Source organism: Dendrobium catenatum, unplaced genomic scaffold (genome assembly GCF_001605985.2).
Source record: "Dendrobium catenatum unplaced genomic scaffold, ASM160598v2 fragScaff_scaffold_484, whole genome shotgun sequence".
NCBI classification, from domain to species: Eukaryota; Viridiplantae; Streptophyta; class Magnoliopsida; order Asparagales; family Orchidaceae; genus Dendrobium; species Dendrobium catenatum.
In genome coordinates this window covers 499,698-519,182 of record NW_021318946.1, presented here as the reverse complement: position 1 = coordinate 519,182, position 19,485 = coordinate 499,698, and the positions used below count along the sequence as shown (strand labels likewise).

Sequence of the window (19,485 nt, the reverse complement as noted above, 5' to 3'; positions counted from 1 at the left end):
TACCTGGCATGTGAATGTGTACATGAATTTTTTTTTTTTAATTTTTTTATCTATCTGCTCCTATTTTTATTAAACACCATTTAAATCTTTGCGTTGTTTGAAATTCTAATTTCATTGTTAATTGATGTTGACTTTATAATTTTAATGACGGCTAAGATTTTTTTTTTGTTTCACTATATATATATATATATATATATATTTGAATTCTTCAATCATATATTCGGTTATGTCAATGTTATCAATGTGCGTGCCCCCTTTTTGTTTCATTGGACTATTGTATGAAACCCACGTTTCATCGATGGCTTTCCCAAGTGTTGAAAGAGTTCTATTAATTTCAAAGGTTATCTTTTTGATTTGTTATATATATATATATATTTGAATTCTTCAATCATATATTCGGTTATGTCAATGTTATCAATGTGCGTGCCCCCTTTTTGTTTCATTGGACTATTGTATGAAACCCACGTTTCATCGATGGCTTTCCCAAGTGTTGAAAGAGTTCTATTAATTTCAAAGGTTATCTTTTTGATTTGTTCTTTAGTTTGCGCTGTGTGTGCTCGTCCATCAGCTCCTCCTTTCCACCTCCTTTTTCCACCTCTTCTTTACCCTTATTTTTTTATTCACTTTCTCATATTGTTTTAGATTGCTTACATTTTTTGGTCCTTTAATCATCATCATCATTATTCTTTTCTAAAATTTTGTATGGCAAAATCTTTGAATCCTATTCATGTTAGCTGAATATAAAATATAGTTCTGATATGAATTCCATCTGGGTTTGTACCTTAGAGTTGTAATTTTAAATTTCTATGCTTCCTTAAAAGTACCATAAAATTTCTTCTACCCTTATTGCATATCTATCTAATCCTTCTTTAGGTAATTAAATGGATCATGAGGGTTTGCTTAAAGATTTGACCGATAAGACTGTTGATACTATTTTTGCAGACTTTATGGCAAGGTATCTTTTTTTCCCTGAGTTTTATGAATTGTTTTGCAAATTTATTGTTTCCTTTCTTTGTTTTATGGAATTTTTTCCCATTCCAACTTTACATCATGCTCTTTAGTTTTTGATGATATAATTTATGGCATATTATAGATAATAATGATCTTAGAATCTATAACCTCAATTTATGTTTTTGGCCTTTGTGAAATAGACAATCCTCTTAAGTTAGCAATTCACAATAACTCAAATAATTTATTTCCAGGCTTTCATCTTTAAGTATAAATGTGTAAAATTGATTATTTCTTGCTAGATAACTATATTGTTGTTTTGACCAAACATCTCCAAGTTGGCTCTTACAAGGGACAAATGAACACAAGATGTAATTGGCATGATAATTATGATTAAGAAAGGGTCATCTATGCACAATACTAAAGAGAGGAAAAGTTACTAACATAGTAACATACTTTCTTAAAATAGGGCTGAGAATGAGTCAAATTTTAAAGATCACTTGAAAGTCATAACATTAATTGCTTCAAAATGATATTGGATTGAAATCAACATACCTACTACAAGGATTGAAATCAACATGCCTACTACTAGTGTTGCTTGGGTCTCCTATGTGGTGGATTATGGGCTCATTACACAAGGGTGGAACATCACGAGAGGTTTTAACTATTGAAAGCTTATGTTTCCATTTAGCCAAATGTTAATTCAAACAAATTTATCTTCTAAAATTTAAAATTTCCTTTTTTCTTATAGTTATTCCACCATTTCAGACAATCTTTCATTTTTGTCCCTGACTATCAAAATTCATGGTGATACCAATGTAAAGGCAAGCACATTTAATACATGTAATTCAATAAACATGATTATCCTATAAGTAATGTAGGATTTATTATTACTTGCAAATTTCAATCACCTGTAAGAATTCAAATATAGATAATCAAATCAACACAAAATAGAATAAAAAATTTGAATCACATCTAGATTAATTCATGTTTATCAAACAAAATATAGGATTCTCTAATAAATTAAAAAAATAAATAATCACACTTTGTCACACTTAATATTATGCTAGATTTTCCAATTGATAATGAAAATTATTTAGCTTATAGCAACAATGATACCTTGTCATAGAGCAGGATCAAGCTCTAGTCGTGATTGGGTGATCTCAGGAGATATTGTTAGGTCTCTATTTTTTATAGCATATGATTTTTATCAATCATAACCAAAATAGAATATGAGGCCGTAATTTGAATTAATCTTGAACTGGTGGCCATTTGAGGAATTTTGGAAATTAATTAAGGACTTGAATGAAATTTTGATATTAAAGTTAAAATTTTAGATATTCAATGAGTTGCTGAAATATTCTATGAATGGCTTTGGGTATGAAGAGATGAGGTGTTGGAGAGAGAAAGGAGGGTGATGGGCTCAGCTTCGAAAAAAAATGTTTTGACTTATTGTTCTATATAGTAAAGAGAGGATCTTGAATTTATTTCTCTATAGAATATGGGGAAGGAAGGGTGGAGTCCTAAAAAACTCGCATGAGTCAGTAAATTATTTTTTGAAATGTGAGGAAGAACCCACATGTAGAGAGAGGTAGGGCATATGGGGAAGAGAGAAAGTGTAGAAGAATAATTAACTGTTGGAAATTGCTGTAATCAAGAACAAATCTATAGATAATTGATAAAATATCAGTGAAAAGTCAATATACATTTTGATATGATGCTAACTTGTCATATGTTAATGAAATAGTAAACTCTATAGGAAAGTTCAAAAGAAATATAATAGTAATACTCAAACAGTGAATTCTCAAGCTGTTGGTGTTAATAGGTTTCAAGAAAAATAACAAAAAAAATTGAAGCAGATGTTGCAAGAATTGTTTCTTGAATTTATTAGTACTTAAATATTAAAAATTCATAATAGAAGTATTTATAAAAACCTTTTATATAAAAGAAAGAAAATCCTAATTAAGGATGAAAGAATCGTTTCTTGATTTAACTCACTCTGATTGGTCTATGAGAAATTCAACATTTCTAAATCGAAGTAGCTGAATAGTCAAAACATATTGATGTATTGCATCAAATTATAAATATTAGCATCTCATGATAAGTTTGCTCCACCATCCCTATTGTGGCCTTCAATTTTGGAAGCAATTGGTTGTTTGGTCGACATCTCAATTTTTGCCTCTATGTGGGGGGCGTTAGCATTTCTGGCCTTTGCACCCTTGTGCGAGACATTTGCACCCATCAGCCTATCTCTCCTGATGCCCTTATCTCTTGGTTGGTTCATTTTGACTAGTGCTTTTGTAGGTGGTGCTAGTGCCCCTCTTGCCTCATTCTTATGTATAAGGCTTGTCATAGTTTCTTTTCATTCTTAATGCAATTATTTTGTCTTCTCTATTTAAGGTTGCAACCTTCTCACTCTTCTTATTTTAGAATTACTTCTTGGCCCTTTAGATGACTGTCACTCTTCTTCATTCATAATTTATGCTACTTGTATTCTCATCTTATTTTGTGTAGCATGTATCAACATTCCCTCTCTAAGATACAAACTCATTCTTTTTCTTCTTTCACATTGCTTGCTTCCAGGGTTTTAGTTGAACCCCTAAGGTGGTTTTTTTCACGGCCACTTTGTTGATAGGTCCTTATTTCATGGAGGCTCCTTTTAGACCTTCATAAATTACACCTTTTGTTGCTCAAACTACTTGTTCCTTTAAAAAGGTTATTGGTGAGTTGAATGATTTTTTTTTTTTTTTTTGAAAGAGGCGAGTTGAATGATTTAGGATTGCATTCCTCTTCATCTAACCACTTCCTTTTATTTTCTCATTAATGTTCTGCTTCACCTCAACTTAAAGCGGTCATTCATATATAAAGGCAAAGCTGTGCTCATTTTCATTGAAGATGAGATCTCTATGCATGTCAGGCCATTTTCTTTTTTTATTGCTCATAAATTCTCTTTGAGTTGCCCCAATTTGGAGTTTAATCACAAATTCTTGTTAGCTTTATAGTTTGTTCTTGACTATTCCGTTGGACTCATCGACCCTCTCATTGCTAAAATTGTCTCCCCATTTTTATTCTTCTGAGGAGTCACTTATCACTCATATTATGGATTGCATTCCCTCATATTCGTTGCTTTATTTTAATCAATCTATTTTATTCTCCATGGGTTATATTTTTGATAAACCTTTATAAGTGAATGCTAATAGTGGTGGTCATTTTAGGCATTTTGTGGTTAGAATCCTAATTGAATTGGATAAGTTTTAATTGGCTTATATCTTGTGGATATTGGTAGAGTGTTGGATATGAATGCATCCCATCCTATTCATCTTCAAAATTTTTGACATAGTAACTCTAAATATTTTAAGGCCCATCAGGATGTTAGGAAATTTAACTATCAGGCACAATAGATATAATCTAATTTTTGAAACTAATCTTCTTCCACTATGGTTGCTACTCCTCCATTAGATCATATTTACACTAAAAACATATAAAGAATTTTAAACTCTTCTAGGATTAGATTGTGTTCTAACCCTCGTTGGTATCACGGAGTTGATCACTATATCATCTACAAGCAATATAATTGATACTTATTTTCCTAATATTGAAACATTTCAATACCCTCCCATTTTTAAAGACATCGATGATCACAATTCTTAGTTGTCTTATAATTCATATGAAAGCATTTAGGATGTTGATACTTTGGTGGATAGGAGGTTTCAAATTTTATTTATTAGATGGGACTGGTATTAAAAAAACTCTATTGTTACTCCCTTAATTCACGATGCTTCAAACAAGATGTTCCAAATGAGTGCTTTTTGTAGTTTTCATGATTTAAAGAATTTTCAATGTTGTTCATGCTATATTTTATCTTTTCTTTATATTTTTTCCCTCATACAAGTCTTCTTAATTGTCATTGTTGTACTTGATCATTTTCTAGTTATGATATTGTACTTTGAGAAAGTTTTCTTGTCACTAGCTAAGCTTTAATCATAACGAGGAAGAGAATAGGAGATATATTGTAAATAGGAACATATAAATCCTCATTTATTAGCCTAAGAAATTACCTCAATTTTTCTTTTTGTCATGTACTCCCTCCCCAAAAACTCCATCCCTCCTCGTGTGAGTGTTGTACCACAAGTAAAATCTTGAATAGCTTGAGAGCCTAACCTTTCCTTTGGTCTCCTTTCTTGGTGGCAGAATATGCAAAGATACGCTAAATTGGCATGATCATTCATGATGAAGGGCTGTGTTGTTTTCTTGTCAAGATGAAGGGTCAGGATGCCCCCATGATAAGTTTTCGGTTCCTTTTATTGGTAAAATAGATATTTCTTTTGTCGTCACATATTTATAAAAGAGAATAAGAACGAGAACATCCGTGCCTGGAAATGAGCATGCAAATGTGTAAGTTTTTCATGCATTAATGTCTCAGAACATGGATATAGATACATACATATTTAGGAATATACCTATGACTATGTTGTATATATGAAGAAATTTAGGATAATGGACTCTTGAGAGCAAAAGTACAGTGCAACAGTGCACACACAAGGAGTGCATGCACCTGCGCAGAAAGACTAAACCATGAATAAAGATTGACTGACACAAAAGCTTACAAACGCAGAAATTTCCATATGCTTATGCAAACAAATTGGCATCCAAATTTAAATTTATCCATGAAAGAATTTTTAATGCAGGAAGGAATCCATGAGTCTATATGCACATTCAAATTACTTTGATGCATTGGTTGATTGTAGAAAGAAGCGCATGCTTGTGCGTACCGTGCTTTCTTTGTTTCAATTTTCACAATTGTAACTACTTTCTTATCAAATAAAATGTATGGCCAGTAGAACTTGTGCAAGTGATGCAAGTAATTGATCTTCATTGCAATTAATTCTCCATGGTTGATTTTGCATCCACTTTTTGAGAGAGAGAGAGAAAAAAAAAAAACTTGTATATACTTCTATGCGCTTCTTCGCTAAATGCTTTCTAATTATTTTTGCTTTCCAGATGTGCAAAGCTTGAGGAGCTTGCTGATGCAGGGGAAGGGTTCCTTAGAGGATTCTATAGAGAACTAGGTGAGTATTGGATTCAGTGGAAGTTTTCTTTGTGCGATTTTGTAAATGTGTAGGTCAAGGAATACAAAAAAATGTTGAATGTTCTTATGATGGAATTATATGCTCTTTGTTATTCTAAATTTTTATAAGCATTTATGGATTAGGATATACTTTTTTATGTATAGAAGCATATGAACTTCTTATAAGGAATCTACTTGGGAATATTAAGTGAATTCGTTCTCTCTTCTCGAGGTTGGTTGGGGCACATATATATTATGAAAATTGAAAATTTTCATAAATCTACAAAAATAGCTTGGTTGTGAGGCATCAAATTAATGATTAATTTACTAATTTTGTGAAATACTTGCTCATGCATATCAATTGACGATTCATTTCTTTTATATACATCTATATGTAATAGAGCACATGTGAAACTTATTTTTATTTAAATTAATGACTTTTCACAACAAATGAAATTTAATGGTTTTTCCTCATTACACAAAGTTTTGTTTATTGATGGGTGGCTTTTTGTTTCCACAAGGCCTAGTAATCATATATTATTGTTGTAAATTGAAGATACCTTCAATCAAGGTTCCTTTATTTTGTGTTGTTTTTTCATGATGCGTTGCTTTCAACTGTGCAAGAACACTTTGAATATCATACTGTCACGATTATACAAATAATCTTTGAAAGCTTATCTCATTATTGTTTATTTGAATAGAGATATGCAGGAGGGCTCCACTTTGCAAAACATCGAGTGTGGTTGGTGAAGTTATCAATTCTAATTACACAGACAAACTGAAGGAATATGTTGAAGCTGGTTTTAACAATCGTGAAAATGTTGTTAAAAATATTAGTAAATGTAAGAACTGTTTCATCAGATTATATTAACTAAAAAGTGATAGAACTGTCATTAAGAGAAAATCATGTAAGGGACCTTCGTTAGACCAATAGCTATATTAGTTATTTATTATATTTCTTTTGATTTCAGTGCAGAGCGTTCTAATTTGTTTCATCTCATATTTTTCTTGGACATGTTATCAAAGTGAATTCTTGCAAACTAAGGCTTGAAGACTATTTAATCAAAGGTGACTTCTCTCTCAAGTTGTCTATGATATTCATTAGCTCATTTAAATGTTTATCACTTTTTTCTTATTTACTGACATTCAGTTGGAACCTGGTAAACTTCATACTTCATTTATCAACTTTACTATGCAATGCTTTTGGCAAAAGTAAATCAATAATTTTTCTTGATGTGATATTTTGTTTATGGAGAGATTTATATGTCAAGAAAGAAGTAAACGAAATTAGGGACATTTTTTTGCTGTCAACTATATGGAACATATGACAAGAGAGGAATAATAAATATTTTTCAACAAAATTTGGGAGGAAAAGTTTTCCAGTATAACATTGTACCCCGAACCTATTTTTGTGAAATTCTAATCATAGTAAAAAGACTATAATATCAAGAAGAGGCATGATAATAATCTCCTAGGCAGTGTTTTAGAATTATCCAGTGTTATGATCTTGCTTGTTTCTTCTTTTGTTATAGTGCCTATTTGGTTTCTTTTCATGATCTCATAGCTATGTAATTGTTTTTTATTTCTATTTAATAAGAAGGATCTGCAAGACTTTTTAAGCAAAAAGAATTACTACAAAGAAATAGGAATAAAAAGTTGTGCATATTAAAACTCCACAAGAATCATTGTAGCTGTTCGGCAAGCTCAGATGACACAAAAGTCTTTAATGTGTTATTTCATTACTGACATTTATTCTTCATCATTTTTGACATTTTATGATTACGTCGATCAATTCTCTCCTCTTCATCATGATTATTATCATATTACATTCCACGGATTAAATTCATAGATTCATAGGTTCTCTCATAGGCTCATTAGTTGGAAGAAATAGTTCTAACGGATCGCTCAAAGGTTCCTTATATTGAAGAAATAGTCCCAAAGGATCCCCCAATAGAGGAATTGTTTTGGCAACTTCACTTGATTTCATTAATTGAATTATGTGCGTAAGGGCTACTATATACTAGCAATTAATAACCTTGAAATTATTTTAATAAGTTCAATTTAAATAAGGTCACATATATAATCACATATCTTTGCTAAATACCAAACATTTAAGGGGTTTTATGGGATTATTGACCAATTAGAGGATATATCTTTCTTGGTTGAGGGGACAAAAAAGGCACACGCAAGGCAAGTCCAAATATTGCCCAAATGTGTCACTTGCTTTTGCCAATCCTCTCTTAAGTGGCCTTAAATGGAGAATAGGATTAGCCCCATGTTGCCATGATGTAGCTTTAATATATAACCAATTCCTAGTAGTGATACACCTTCATAGCCTCACCAAAGAGGAGCATACCCATCTTTAAATTATTGAGGTCATTGAGAGCCTTTTAAATCGTTCAGATTGATAATTGAGAAATTTCATTAATGTAGATATACTTATGGTTGTTTTTTTACCTCTGCACTTAATCTATTTGATCAAATCACAAGATATTGTTTTAATTTTGTCCCTTCCGGCACAGTCCCTATCAAGTGTCATTATATCAAGAAATCAATGATGCATGTTGCAGTTCAAATGCTTTTTGTTGATTTTCTCTATTATTGAGCAAACTTTTAGTTGATGTTTATTATGGAATAAGGTCTTGGGTTGTAATAGTCCATTGATTGAGATACTTTTCAATATGAGGTAGAGCAATGATTGACGTCTACAACCTCCACAATGAGAAGGAGATTTACTAGTGATATTGATGATATTGAGTTTAGTCCCATATTTAGTTTTAAAAATAGAGTTTAATGGAGTAATATTAGTTGTTGGTATCTCTCAGAAGCTTATTCTTTTAGATTAAATTGCTTTTTAGCCATCATTTGATTGGGCTTAATTGGTCTCCCATATCAAGGATTGATTATGAACAAAATAGCATTAGATTAGGTACACTATTTGTAAAATTCATTTTCTACCTCAGCTTGTCTATAGGTGAGAGCCAACTACCTGGTCTTTCTATCATAATACAATTTTCAATTAGCTGGTGTGGTACTTAACCTAATACTCTTATAGTCTTATGCACCTGACTATAATTTTAATTGTACAAACCCCCTAAATGTTCTAATTATATATTTCGTAGCTTTATTTTTTTTTCTTTGCTATTGTGATATTTTTCATTTTACTGATTTTCTGGGTTATTTATTTTCGATACCACGTTTGACTATTGAGTTTATTTATTTTAGATATCTTGTATGTCAAAAACTCTGTAATATTTATGGTGCGATAACAACATACATTTCTATTTAGGTTGGTAAAGGGGCTAACTAGTTCTTTGAGCCATCCAAATTCCTATTATTTCAATGAATAAATATTTTCCTTTATGCATGCAGTCTATACATCCACAAATATCTATTGTTGTCATTTCTATAAGTTGTTAAGTTCATTTTCCTACTTAATACATGAAATGAGTTTGGAATTTCATTTTACCTAGTATTCATTGAATTTCCTGGTATGATAATTCTATAATTGGATGTTAAATTACAGCTTTCTCTTGCTTTTCTTTTCAGCAAAAGCTGTCCTTGATGAACTTGAAAGCCTCAAGCACAATGCAATTGATATAATAAAGCATGCTATAGATGATCATTCTTCAGATCGTGTATTTAACTTCCTTGACGATAACATAACACAACAATCTCAGTCGGTTCGAGAGGTATAGCCAATAAATACATGTTATTTCAATTTGATTTATTGGTCTTTTGTCGATCATCATGCTTGTGTGATTGAAACTCTAAGGTCACTCTTTAGCGAAGTGACCTATAACAAATGGCACTTGAAAAGCTAAGTGACCTATTGAGTTTTAGATGTGATGTTGCTTCAGTTGCTTGTCACGAAAAGAGTATGTCCATAGGGGTTTTAAGCAAAAATTCACGTAAAATGTACCTTTTTGACATTATTTATCTTACCATTAAAAAGGACATGTACCTTTCTGGATTATTTATCATCCATTTATAGGGCTAAGAAAATTATTTTATTCCCACTAATCTTATGGTATATGCATTGATCCATCAGATTCTCCATGAAATAAAATGAAATGTAACATTATGAAACTTTAAATACGATTGGTGGGAGACTTCGGCTTCATTTGGGATGGCTTTTTTACTGCTTCTTGAATCAGCTTTCTAGTACAAAAATTTTAATTTGTATACTAAGAAGCTGCTTCAAGAAGTAGTAAAAAAGCCATCCCAAACGAAGTCTTCGTTTATCTTATACATAGATCTTTAAAATTTACAAATAAGATAATTTTTTTCACTTTAAATGAATACTTTTGGTTGTTTCGCATTCTAAATACCCACTGAGAAAGATTGTTTTCATATTCATTTGATGTTAACTCCATAACCAAAATGACCTGCTCATGCCAACAATGCTCTTCTTAGAGGTTGGAGGGAATGTATCATTATAATCAATCTCCACTTGCTGAGTGATTCGCTTAACGATTAGTCTTTCTTGATGTCATTTAATGTTATTTGAAAATTCTCTTTTAGTTTTGAAGACCCATTTATTCCCAATGGCCTTTGCTACTTGACTTAATTCAACAAGATCCCAAATTTAATTACTAGCCATTGAATATCCCTCTTTTTTTCATTGCAATATAAAATAATATGAGTTTACTTTCTCTCAAAACTTATGAAAATGTGAAGGGAATATCCTCAACATCAATTTAAATATCTGATTCTTGTAGATATGCTTATATTCAAAAGAAATACCAAGTTTTCTTATTTTGATAGACCTGAGGGTCTAATCTAATGGAAGATATCCTTTTTAGGATTTATTGTTATTGGAATGCAAATGAAATCCTGCTTATTTCAATGTTTGTACCAAAAAATATGGGGAAATTTGTAGCTATAAATTATTTATTTTTTAAAAATTTTATAACTGTTTCTCTTCAAACGTATGTAGGATGTACAAGAATCTTTGCTTCTTGATGGGTCAATGTCACGTTCAACTTTAATGACTATCATCTACGGAATGCTGAAGCTTGAATTTTCGATGCAGGTATAGCAAGCTGTTTTATTTTTTATTTTTTATTTTTTCAAATGCTATATAGTTGTAATTGTTGAAAGATCCATAAATACTTAAAAGTTAGAACAATGGAGAATATATTTAGAATATAAATATCCTAGAATTAATAGAATAAATTTGAATATATACTATAAATTTTAATGAGTATGATGTTAATACTTTTTATTCAATTTTATTTGAGAAGAGGATACCTAAATTTGACAGGTTAAGTGTTTTTGATGTATTATATAGCAAAATAAAAAAGGTTAAGAATTTTGTGTGTATTATGTAACAAAATGAAAATATTGATTGGGAGAAAACAAAAAATTTGGTTATACGGTAACATGGAAAAGTATTGTTGAGCTTTATGTGATAAAAGAATACCATATAACTTAAAAAAATAAATTCAATAAAATCTCAATTAGGATTCAATGTTGCATTGAGCCGTTATTGGGATGTCAAAAAGTCATTGACATCTAAGTTACAACAACAAAAATATCAAGCCTTTTATCCCACTATGTAGGGTAAGATACATGAATCCTTTTTCTTCGTCGTGTCCTGTTAAGTGTTAGATTCTCATTTAAACTTGATGAAAATACTATTTTTAATACTTTCTAATCAAATCTTTTTGGGTCCACCTTTAACTTTCTTAACATAGACCAAATCTATTACATTAACTCTCCTAATCGGATCATCAGAAGGTTGATGTTTTATGTGACCAAACCATCTAAGGCGTCTCTCTCTAATCTTATCATATATACTCGTTTCACATTCTATCTCTAAGAGTGAATCCATTCATCCACCTGAGCATCTTAATCTCTACAACACTTAATTTTAAGCCCATTGAACTATAAAACAAGTTTGACCTTTAGTTCAATTTTGCCTTCAACTGCATCTCTAGTCTTATCAACAAGAAGAATATCATCAACAAAAAGCATACATCATGGTACATCCTCATGTAAATGCCCTGTAAGAACATCCATGACTAGAGCTAAAATATATGGGCTTAAAGGTGATCCTTGGTATAATCCAACCGAAATAGGAAAATGCTTGGTCAAATCACCTTGTGTTTGAATACAAGTGACAGCTCCTACATACATATCCTTAATGACTTGAATATAAGCATTATCAACTCCTTTCCTTTCTAGAATTCTCCATAGCGCTTCTCTTGAAACTATCATATGTTTTCTCTAAATCAATAAATATAACATGTAGATCCTCCTTATTCTCTCTACACTTATCCATTAAACTTCTCAATAAATGTATATCTTCCATAGTAGACCTACCCGACATGAATCCAAATTGATTTTGAGAAACATTAATTTACATCGTAACCTACACTCAATAACTCTCTCCCATAGTTTTAAAATTAACTTAATTCCTCTATAATTTATACACCCTTGTACATCTTTTGTCTTCAAAATAATATTAAAATTTTTTGTAAGCCAAGAAATTTTTTTTGTCTCCTAAGTATTTTCACACCTCTATTAGAATATCATTAGGGCCAACAACATTTTCATACTTTATTTTCTTTAAAGTCTCTCTAACTTCGATTTTACTAGTAAGCCGATAAAAAATAAAAATCTCTATTTATATTTAGTATGCTAAGGCCTCCAGAGGCAATCATATTATCAAAATCCTCATTGAAAAAGTTATCAAACTATGTCATCCACATTTGTTAAATATCCTCTTTTAATAATTTTTTCTTACATTCATCCTTAATGCGCTTCAGCTGAACTAAATTCTTACTTCTTTTATATCTTTGCTTGATTAACTTATATATATATTGTCCTCCTTAGTATTTAATCTATTAAGTAAATCATTTAAAGTTAATTTTTTGGCATCACATATTCCTTTCTTAGACTATTTACGGGTCTCTTTATATCTTTCTTAGTATTCCGAGCTTTTACACAAACTAATTTAAAGTTTTTTATTTTTTATCTTTTCTTGTACATTTTGATTCCACAAACAACTATTTTTTTTATTAGGAGTTTTTCTTTTTTATGCTCCAAGCATATTCTTACTTGTTTTCACATAACATTACATTCATCAAGCACAGTCAAAATCTTAAGATCATGAATCTTACTTAAAAAAAAGTGTTCTTTAAATAACTCCATCTAATTTTAGGACAACATTTTACTTTATTTTTTATATTTCATCCTTTCATCTCAACGCCAAAATTAATAAGCGATACTGAGTACAAAAAATTTCATTCAGAATGACTTTATAATTTTTGTAATCTAAATGATCAATTTTTATTATAAGTAAACAATCAATCTCTATTTTATTATATCCATTCTTATAAGTTATGAGATATTCCTCCTTTTTCTTAAATAATATATTAACAATTACAAAATCATAAGCTAAAACAAAATTTAATATGATTATACTACCTTCATTATTTGCTACAAATTCATGACCATCATGAATTCTTTTAAAATATTCTACCTCTTCTCCAACATGATCATTTAAATATCTTCCAATAAAAATTAGTTCTTTAAAAGATATATTTTGTATTAATTATTCCAACTCATTTCAAAATTTTAATTTTGAATAAATATTCAAACCTACTTAATGAACATACATACTTATACTATTAATAATCTTAACATCAATTACAATATTTAAAATTATAATTTTATCTCCGATTCTATTAATTTTTACAACATTATCTTTCAAAATCTTATCTATAATCATATTTACATTATTTTTAGTACAACTCATGCCTGAATACTATAGTTTAAATCATAAACTATCAATTTTTTAAACTTTCTCTCCAACTTATTTAATTTCCTGAATGCATAGAATATTTATCTTCCTATGAATAATAATATTTATTAATTTTATTTATTTACCTCTAAGTGAATTTATATTTCAAGTTTCTATGCTAATTCTAATATCATGGACTAGCTACTTTACTCACATCCACCCATAATATAGGAACCCTTGCTTATTTAGAACTATACTCTGGTATCAGTGAAGCGGCCTTTGCATACTTTTCGTCATATTCAACTATACATTGCGTCTCTTTCAGGGAACACTCTAGTATTAACATGATATATTGAAGGATTTATGTCATACTTATTCGAAAATTTTTTTTCTGGCTTTTGGCTACCTAACGCAACATTGTTATTTTCATTCAAGGCTCAAGGGACCTGGCAACAATATCATTGATATCTATGTTAGTGTGTCAAAATCTAGAATGTTATGATGATGCACAACAAAATTAGGAATGATAAATTAAGAATGATTATGTTTGAGGAAATGGTAGAAGACTTTTATTGAAAATAAGATGGTTTGAAAGTGTACAATGAAGATAGAAAATGCATATGTTATTGAAGTTAATAAAATTATTGTCATGAGGATTATATAGAAAAAGAGATAGATATAAGGTTGTGGATACAATTTTTTTTAAATAGTTTGTGAACAATAGAATTAACTTATCAATCAACACTCAATAAAAATTGATGAAAATTAAGAATTTATTAGGTCAATCCCAAATGTTTTGGTTGATAAAATGGTATTATATTCACTTTTACATCTATAGTAGGATAGATCTATCCATAATCCATTTAGATTTGACCCTTAGTTTTTTCTTTTTAATGTGTGCATGTAATGGTTCAAAGGGTATCAATAGAAACTAATTTTACAAATAATACAACAACAATTCTTATTTAAAATGAAAATTTTGAAATGAAAGTCCATTTTTAATATGGAGGATAGCATCCATTGTTCATGAAGAATTTAATTAACAATCTTTTATTTACATTCTTGTATATAAATAACACCATCAAAAGTTATGATTCTAATGTGCCTATCATTTTTTGCATGTAGAACTTTTTAAGAACAAAATATAGGCTTGAACTAAAGATAATATTTGTTATGCCTTTTTATTAGAGCATGAAAGATGTTCTATTCCAAAAGGAATTTCATTTCAATAATTTGTCATTTGGTTTGAAATTGAAGTTTATAACAAGCTTTATATCATTGCCATTTACACACAAATACAATGAATTTTGTCATGCTTATGTAAGCACAGAGAGAGAGGAAATATTATTAGGTGCGGAGTGCGCACCGTCCGCACAAATATTGGGTACCTAGCGGTACCGCACTCGATACCGCTAGGTACCCAATACTTGTGCGTTCGGTTCTCCCCGTCCGCACTCCGCACCTAATAATCTCTCGGGGAGAGAGAGATTTGATATATTATCTTATTTGTAATAAGGGACCAAATTAAACGTCCTTCGATCTAGAATCCTATGTTTCTTTTGCTGCAGGAGAAAATTATACGGTCTCTCAACCTGAAGACATCTTCATCATTGTTTGAAAGTTATTGCCTGTTCTGGGAATTGCGCCCTAATATAGATGACAATGTGATGCATCAAGCCTGGAAATATGTCTCGGGATAGAAGAGTTGAGGCAAGTTATCTTCCAAGTATTTGATGGCTATGTGGCTCTCCTTCGACATGTAAGAAATTTTTCGTGTTTTAAGTTTTATGTGTCACGAATTATATCTATGTTCATTTTCATGTATAGTTCTTTCTCTTCTTTCTTTTTCCATTTTCATGTATTATGTAATTATATATACTTTTATATTCAAAACTCAATTATAAGAGGCTATTTTTTAGAATATTTTAAGTATAATTTGTATTTTATTTTTTACTTTCGAACTTCTATGAATAGTTTCATTAATGGTAATTAGGACCTTTTTTCACTTTTTTTTTTCTCCAAAAACTGCTTGCACATGAGTCTTAAAATACTTATAAATATGTGATAAAATATTTTGTATTTTTTTTTTTCATTTTGATGAATAAAATATTTTGCGAATAAGTGTTTTTTATTTACTCGGCGTTTAGTGGCTTTAAGTAGTTTTCCTATCTTTGATGAATAATTTTAAGAGAAAAGATCAACGTTAAATGAATAATTTATTATATTATAACGATTGCATACTTATAATTTATTATAGATTTAATGAGAGCTATTGCTCCACTTTGTTCTTGAGGATATATATATATATATATTCAATATCTCTATTTATTGTTTAATTTATAATATTATGAAAATTGATTTTGTTTATGCTTCACGTATTGGTGTTTTTATATGTTGTATTTGCAAAGGATTAAGTTATTATATCTCTACTCTCACTTGAAAAGTCATAGAGTGTGCCTACTGTATGAGTGAGGAAGTAACAAATTCATATTATAAAAAATTAACTAAAAATAATATTGATAGAACTACTTGTATCAATTAATATATTGTTAATTTGATAAATAGTGATTAGGGTTGTGACAACTATTGTGCCATTATAGGGATTACTACTAGCCTGTTTACTTCATTGGAAGTGATTGGGGAGACATTTATTGTTGGTGTCCATGAGGTGGTTGTTGAGTTGATTTTGCCAACTCAAAGCCTTTTAGCCATTGTGGAAGACTCGCTTATTCTTCTCCCATAATGGCGGACACCACTCTAGTGATATGGGTAGAATCAATATGTATAAACTCGTTCTTGCTATTATCTATTAGGTCTTTCACTAGATGTTGACTAGTGTCATCAAGTACAAATTCCTTCAACTTTTCAACTTTGTTGAAATCTTCAATAAGTTCGTAGAGGTTGCGGCATTCCTCAATGTCGTGGTCCTGATCTTTGTGTAATATGCTGTATCTGAATGCGTTTCTGATGTGTGCACTCATCTTTATAGGCACTGAGTGCTTAAAGAGCTCCTTGAATCATTGACACTCACAGAGGGGGGATTGTAGGGTAATTGAAGACATGATGAATACATACTCCTTGATATGCGTGAGTGGAGTTAAGGGGTTGCTCAACCCTTGGTGTGGGTGGTTCTGCAATTGTGAGTGGTTTGACATACATAAGCATTCTATGATGCTTTGGGTGGTAGCAATCATGCAGTTTTAGGGGTCTCATATCAGCTCTTCAATCCCTTTGTATGTTTCTCTCTTACTCCTGATGATTATTTCGGTCTCTCTTAGTGGTGAGTTCTCAAGGGAGAGTGGACGAGGAAGACTCAACCACTAAACTATACTCCTCAATGCTTAAGTGACAACTGGTGAGTTCGAGCAACTCAGACACCATCTTTTATTGTTGCAAACTAAGGGCATGAAAAGACCTTCTCACAACCCTCGCGTTAAAGTTGCTTAGGCAATAGTAGGCACTATTTTTTTCACATGAAGAATTTATCGTTGCAGACTCAATAAAATCACAGTGAATCATTGGGTTTTTATTTCATCTTGAGGAGGGTTGCAAACTCTTCAAAGGCTTTAGGGAGCTTACATATTGGGTTACAAACATCCTAATAAATTTTACAAAGGAGGTTGTCGCTTTCATTGGTAGGCGAGTGAACCACATAAGTGTCGACTCTTTAAGAGTTACGAAGAATAGTTGACATTAAAGGTATAATCAACATCCAATAACAACATCATTGACTTTAGTTAGCAACATTGTCTACTAGGTTAGCCATGCCCAGCTGAGGCAACTTGATTTTTGGAGGTGGTCTCGCCTCTTTAATCTTTCTAGAAAAGACTTTTGTTAGCTTAGGCTTAACCCTTCTCATGCACTAAGGTGGCGGGTTGTACTCCTCATACTTGCCAATATATGAGTGAGATCAACATTTTACATCGAGGTTAATGCTCTGCTCTCCAGCTTCATGCAGTGAAGATCTGAGTTAAAAGATCCCTTAAGGGTTCTCTCCCTTGTGCATGCCTTGGAAGCCCTACTAAAGGCATCTTTGATCATTTTGGCCAGCCTTTCCTGCATTTCCATGAGATCACAATGAGTGATATAGTTTGAGATTTCTATGGTCATTAAAATCTTAGGGTTAAATTTTCATGAAGTTGTGGTCATCTTTTAGTTACCAACATCAATCCATAATTGTAACACTTTTTTAGGATGTTGAATCCAAGTTTTCCATGGTTTACATATGTCACACCTCAAGATTTAATTTAGAAGAATTGTTTATTTTAATCATTTTTCATTATTTATTATAACTTCTATAAATCATTAACATAATCAATATCCAGTGAAAGTAATTAAAATCATATACATCAAAATATTTCACTATTCATTCACTGAAATTTCATATATCTTTGCCAGGAGATCATTACAATCACTATTCTATCACAATATCTTAACTATAAAAGAATAAAAAAATACATAATAAAATCTAAAGAAAGACTTGAGAATCTTTGCTAATCTCACTTCACCTAGTCTTGGCTTCTTCCTTGACATGAAATTATTAAAATTCACATGTGTTGAAAAGCCCAATAGTAATCCAAATCATCACTAAAGTTAATAATGTATGACTTAAGAATCAATATGTAAGACTCAAGAATTAATGTACATGCTTATTTCAACCAATAAACTGAATAACATTCAATATCCAATGCTCCGTTATCATTAGAACGATTCAATATAATCAATCGTTAAAAAAAAGGAATCATTACGTCAATTCAAAATCAACCTTCCATCGATAAATATAAAATAAGTAAAAAAGTAAATATGTAGTAAATCAGTAAAGCAATAAATTTGTTCAATACAAAGTAACAAGGCAGTATTATAATCATTCAAGTATCAATTAAAGGAATCAAAGGCACACATGTTTCAAAATCATCAATTTTTTTCTCTTACATCCATTCTATCAATTATATACAATCAATACTATATCCATTCATATGCTTTCTATGTGCACATGTTGTGAATCTATCTATCAATGCTATCAATATATGCATACATTAGTATATGATTTAGCAAAGGCAAGACATGTCACTTCAATGTGGTGTTTTAATCCTTTTATCTATATTCATTATATCATTATATCATTATCAATACATTATCTTTATCATTATTATTACACAAGTGGCTTTCAATAATCATTAAGAGTCATCAACCTCTGCTCGTCGGTATGATTTAATCATCATTTACAGGCTACAACTGAATCACACTACTAAACATCTTTAAAGGAATGCTTGTAGCACCCTTCTGCGTAGGGTATTATTTTTTAACAGCCAACCAATGTTATAGTATTAATAACCAGCCTTTCTTGCTAATGTAATTGCCACAATCAATTGTATCAAAATGCATAAAGAAATACTCAATTCTAATAAATACAAAGATATCTATATAATATTTATAACTTCACAAAATCACAACTTTAATTCTACCCAGTGAAATTTAGTAATATTATTGTCAAAATATTCATACTATTCATATTTATCAATCAAAAGTTATACTGTAAAAGTGCTGTAAATTAAGAGAAAATACAATTTTATCAATTTGAAAGAGAAATAATCCGTCAAACTTAAAATCATTGAAAATCAAAGTGAGATTTGAGTTATTTATAACAAATAGAATAAATCTCTGAGCAAAGTTGACGGACAAAAATGACCAAATTTTAAATTTCTCTCTCCTCTTTAGC

General features: G+C 30.5%; 1 protein-coding gene across 12 annotated transcripts in view; it reads left to right on the top strand.

Moving 5' to 3' along the window:
• LOC110114846 overlaps positions 1-15,698 on the top strand; it is a 20,996-nt gene extending 5,298 nt beyond the window's left edge. For 6 of the 12 annotated variants that reach the window (XM_020847869.2, XM_020847868.2, XM_028694423.1 and 3 more), the window contains 7 exons: positions 874-955; positions 5,950-6,017; positions 6,718-6,858; positions 7,043-7,084; positions 9,566-9,708; positions 10,956-11,051; positions 15,335-15,698. In XM_020847869.2, coding sequence (XP_020703528.1) covers positions 882-955; positions 5,950-6,017; positions 6,718-6,858; positions 7,043-7,084; positions 9,566-9,708; positions 10,956-11,051; positions 15,335-15,466 — 696 coding nt within the window. In that variant the 5' untranslated portion in view covers positions 874-881 and the 3' untranslated portion in view covers positions 15,467-15,698. Of the gene's footprint in view, positions 1-873; positions 956-5,139; positions 5,751-5,949; positions 6,018-6,717; positions 6,859-7,042; positions 7,085-9,565; positions 9,709-10,955; positions 11,052-15,334 lie in introns of all 12 variants that reach the window. The other 6 variants (XM_020847865.2, XM_028694421.1, XM_020847864.2 and 3 more) reach the window with 3 other exon arrangements.
• Positions 15,699-19,485: the final 3,787 nt, after the last annotated feature.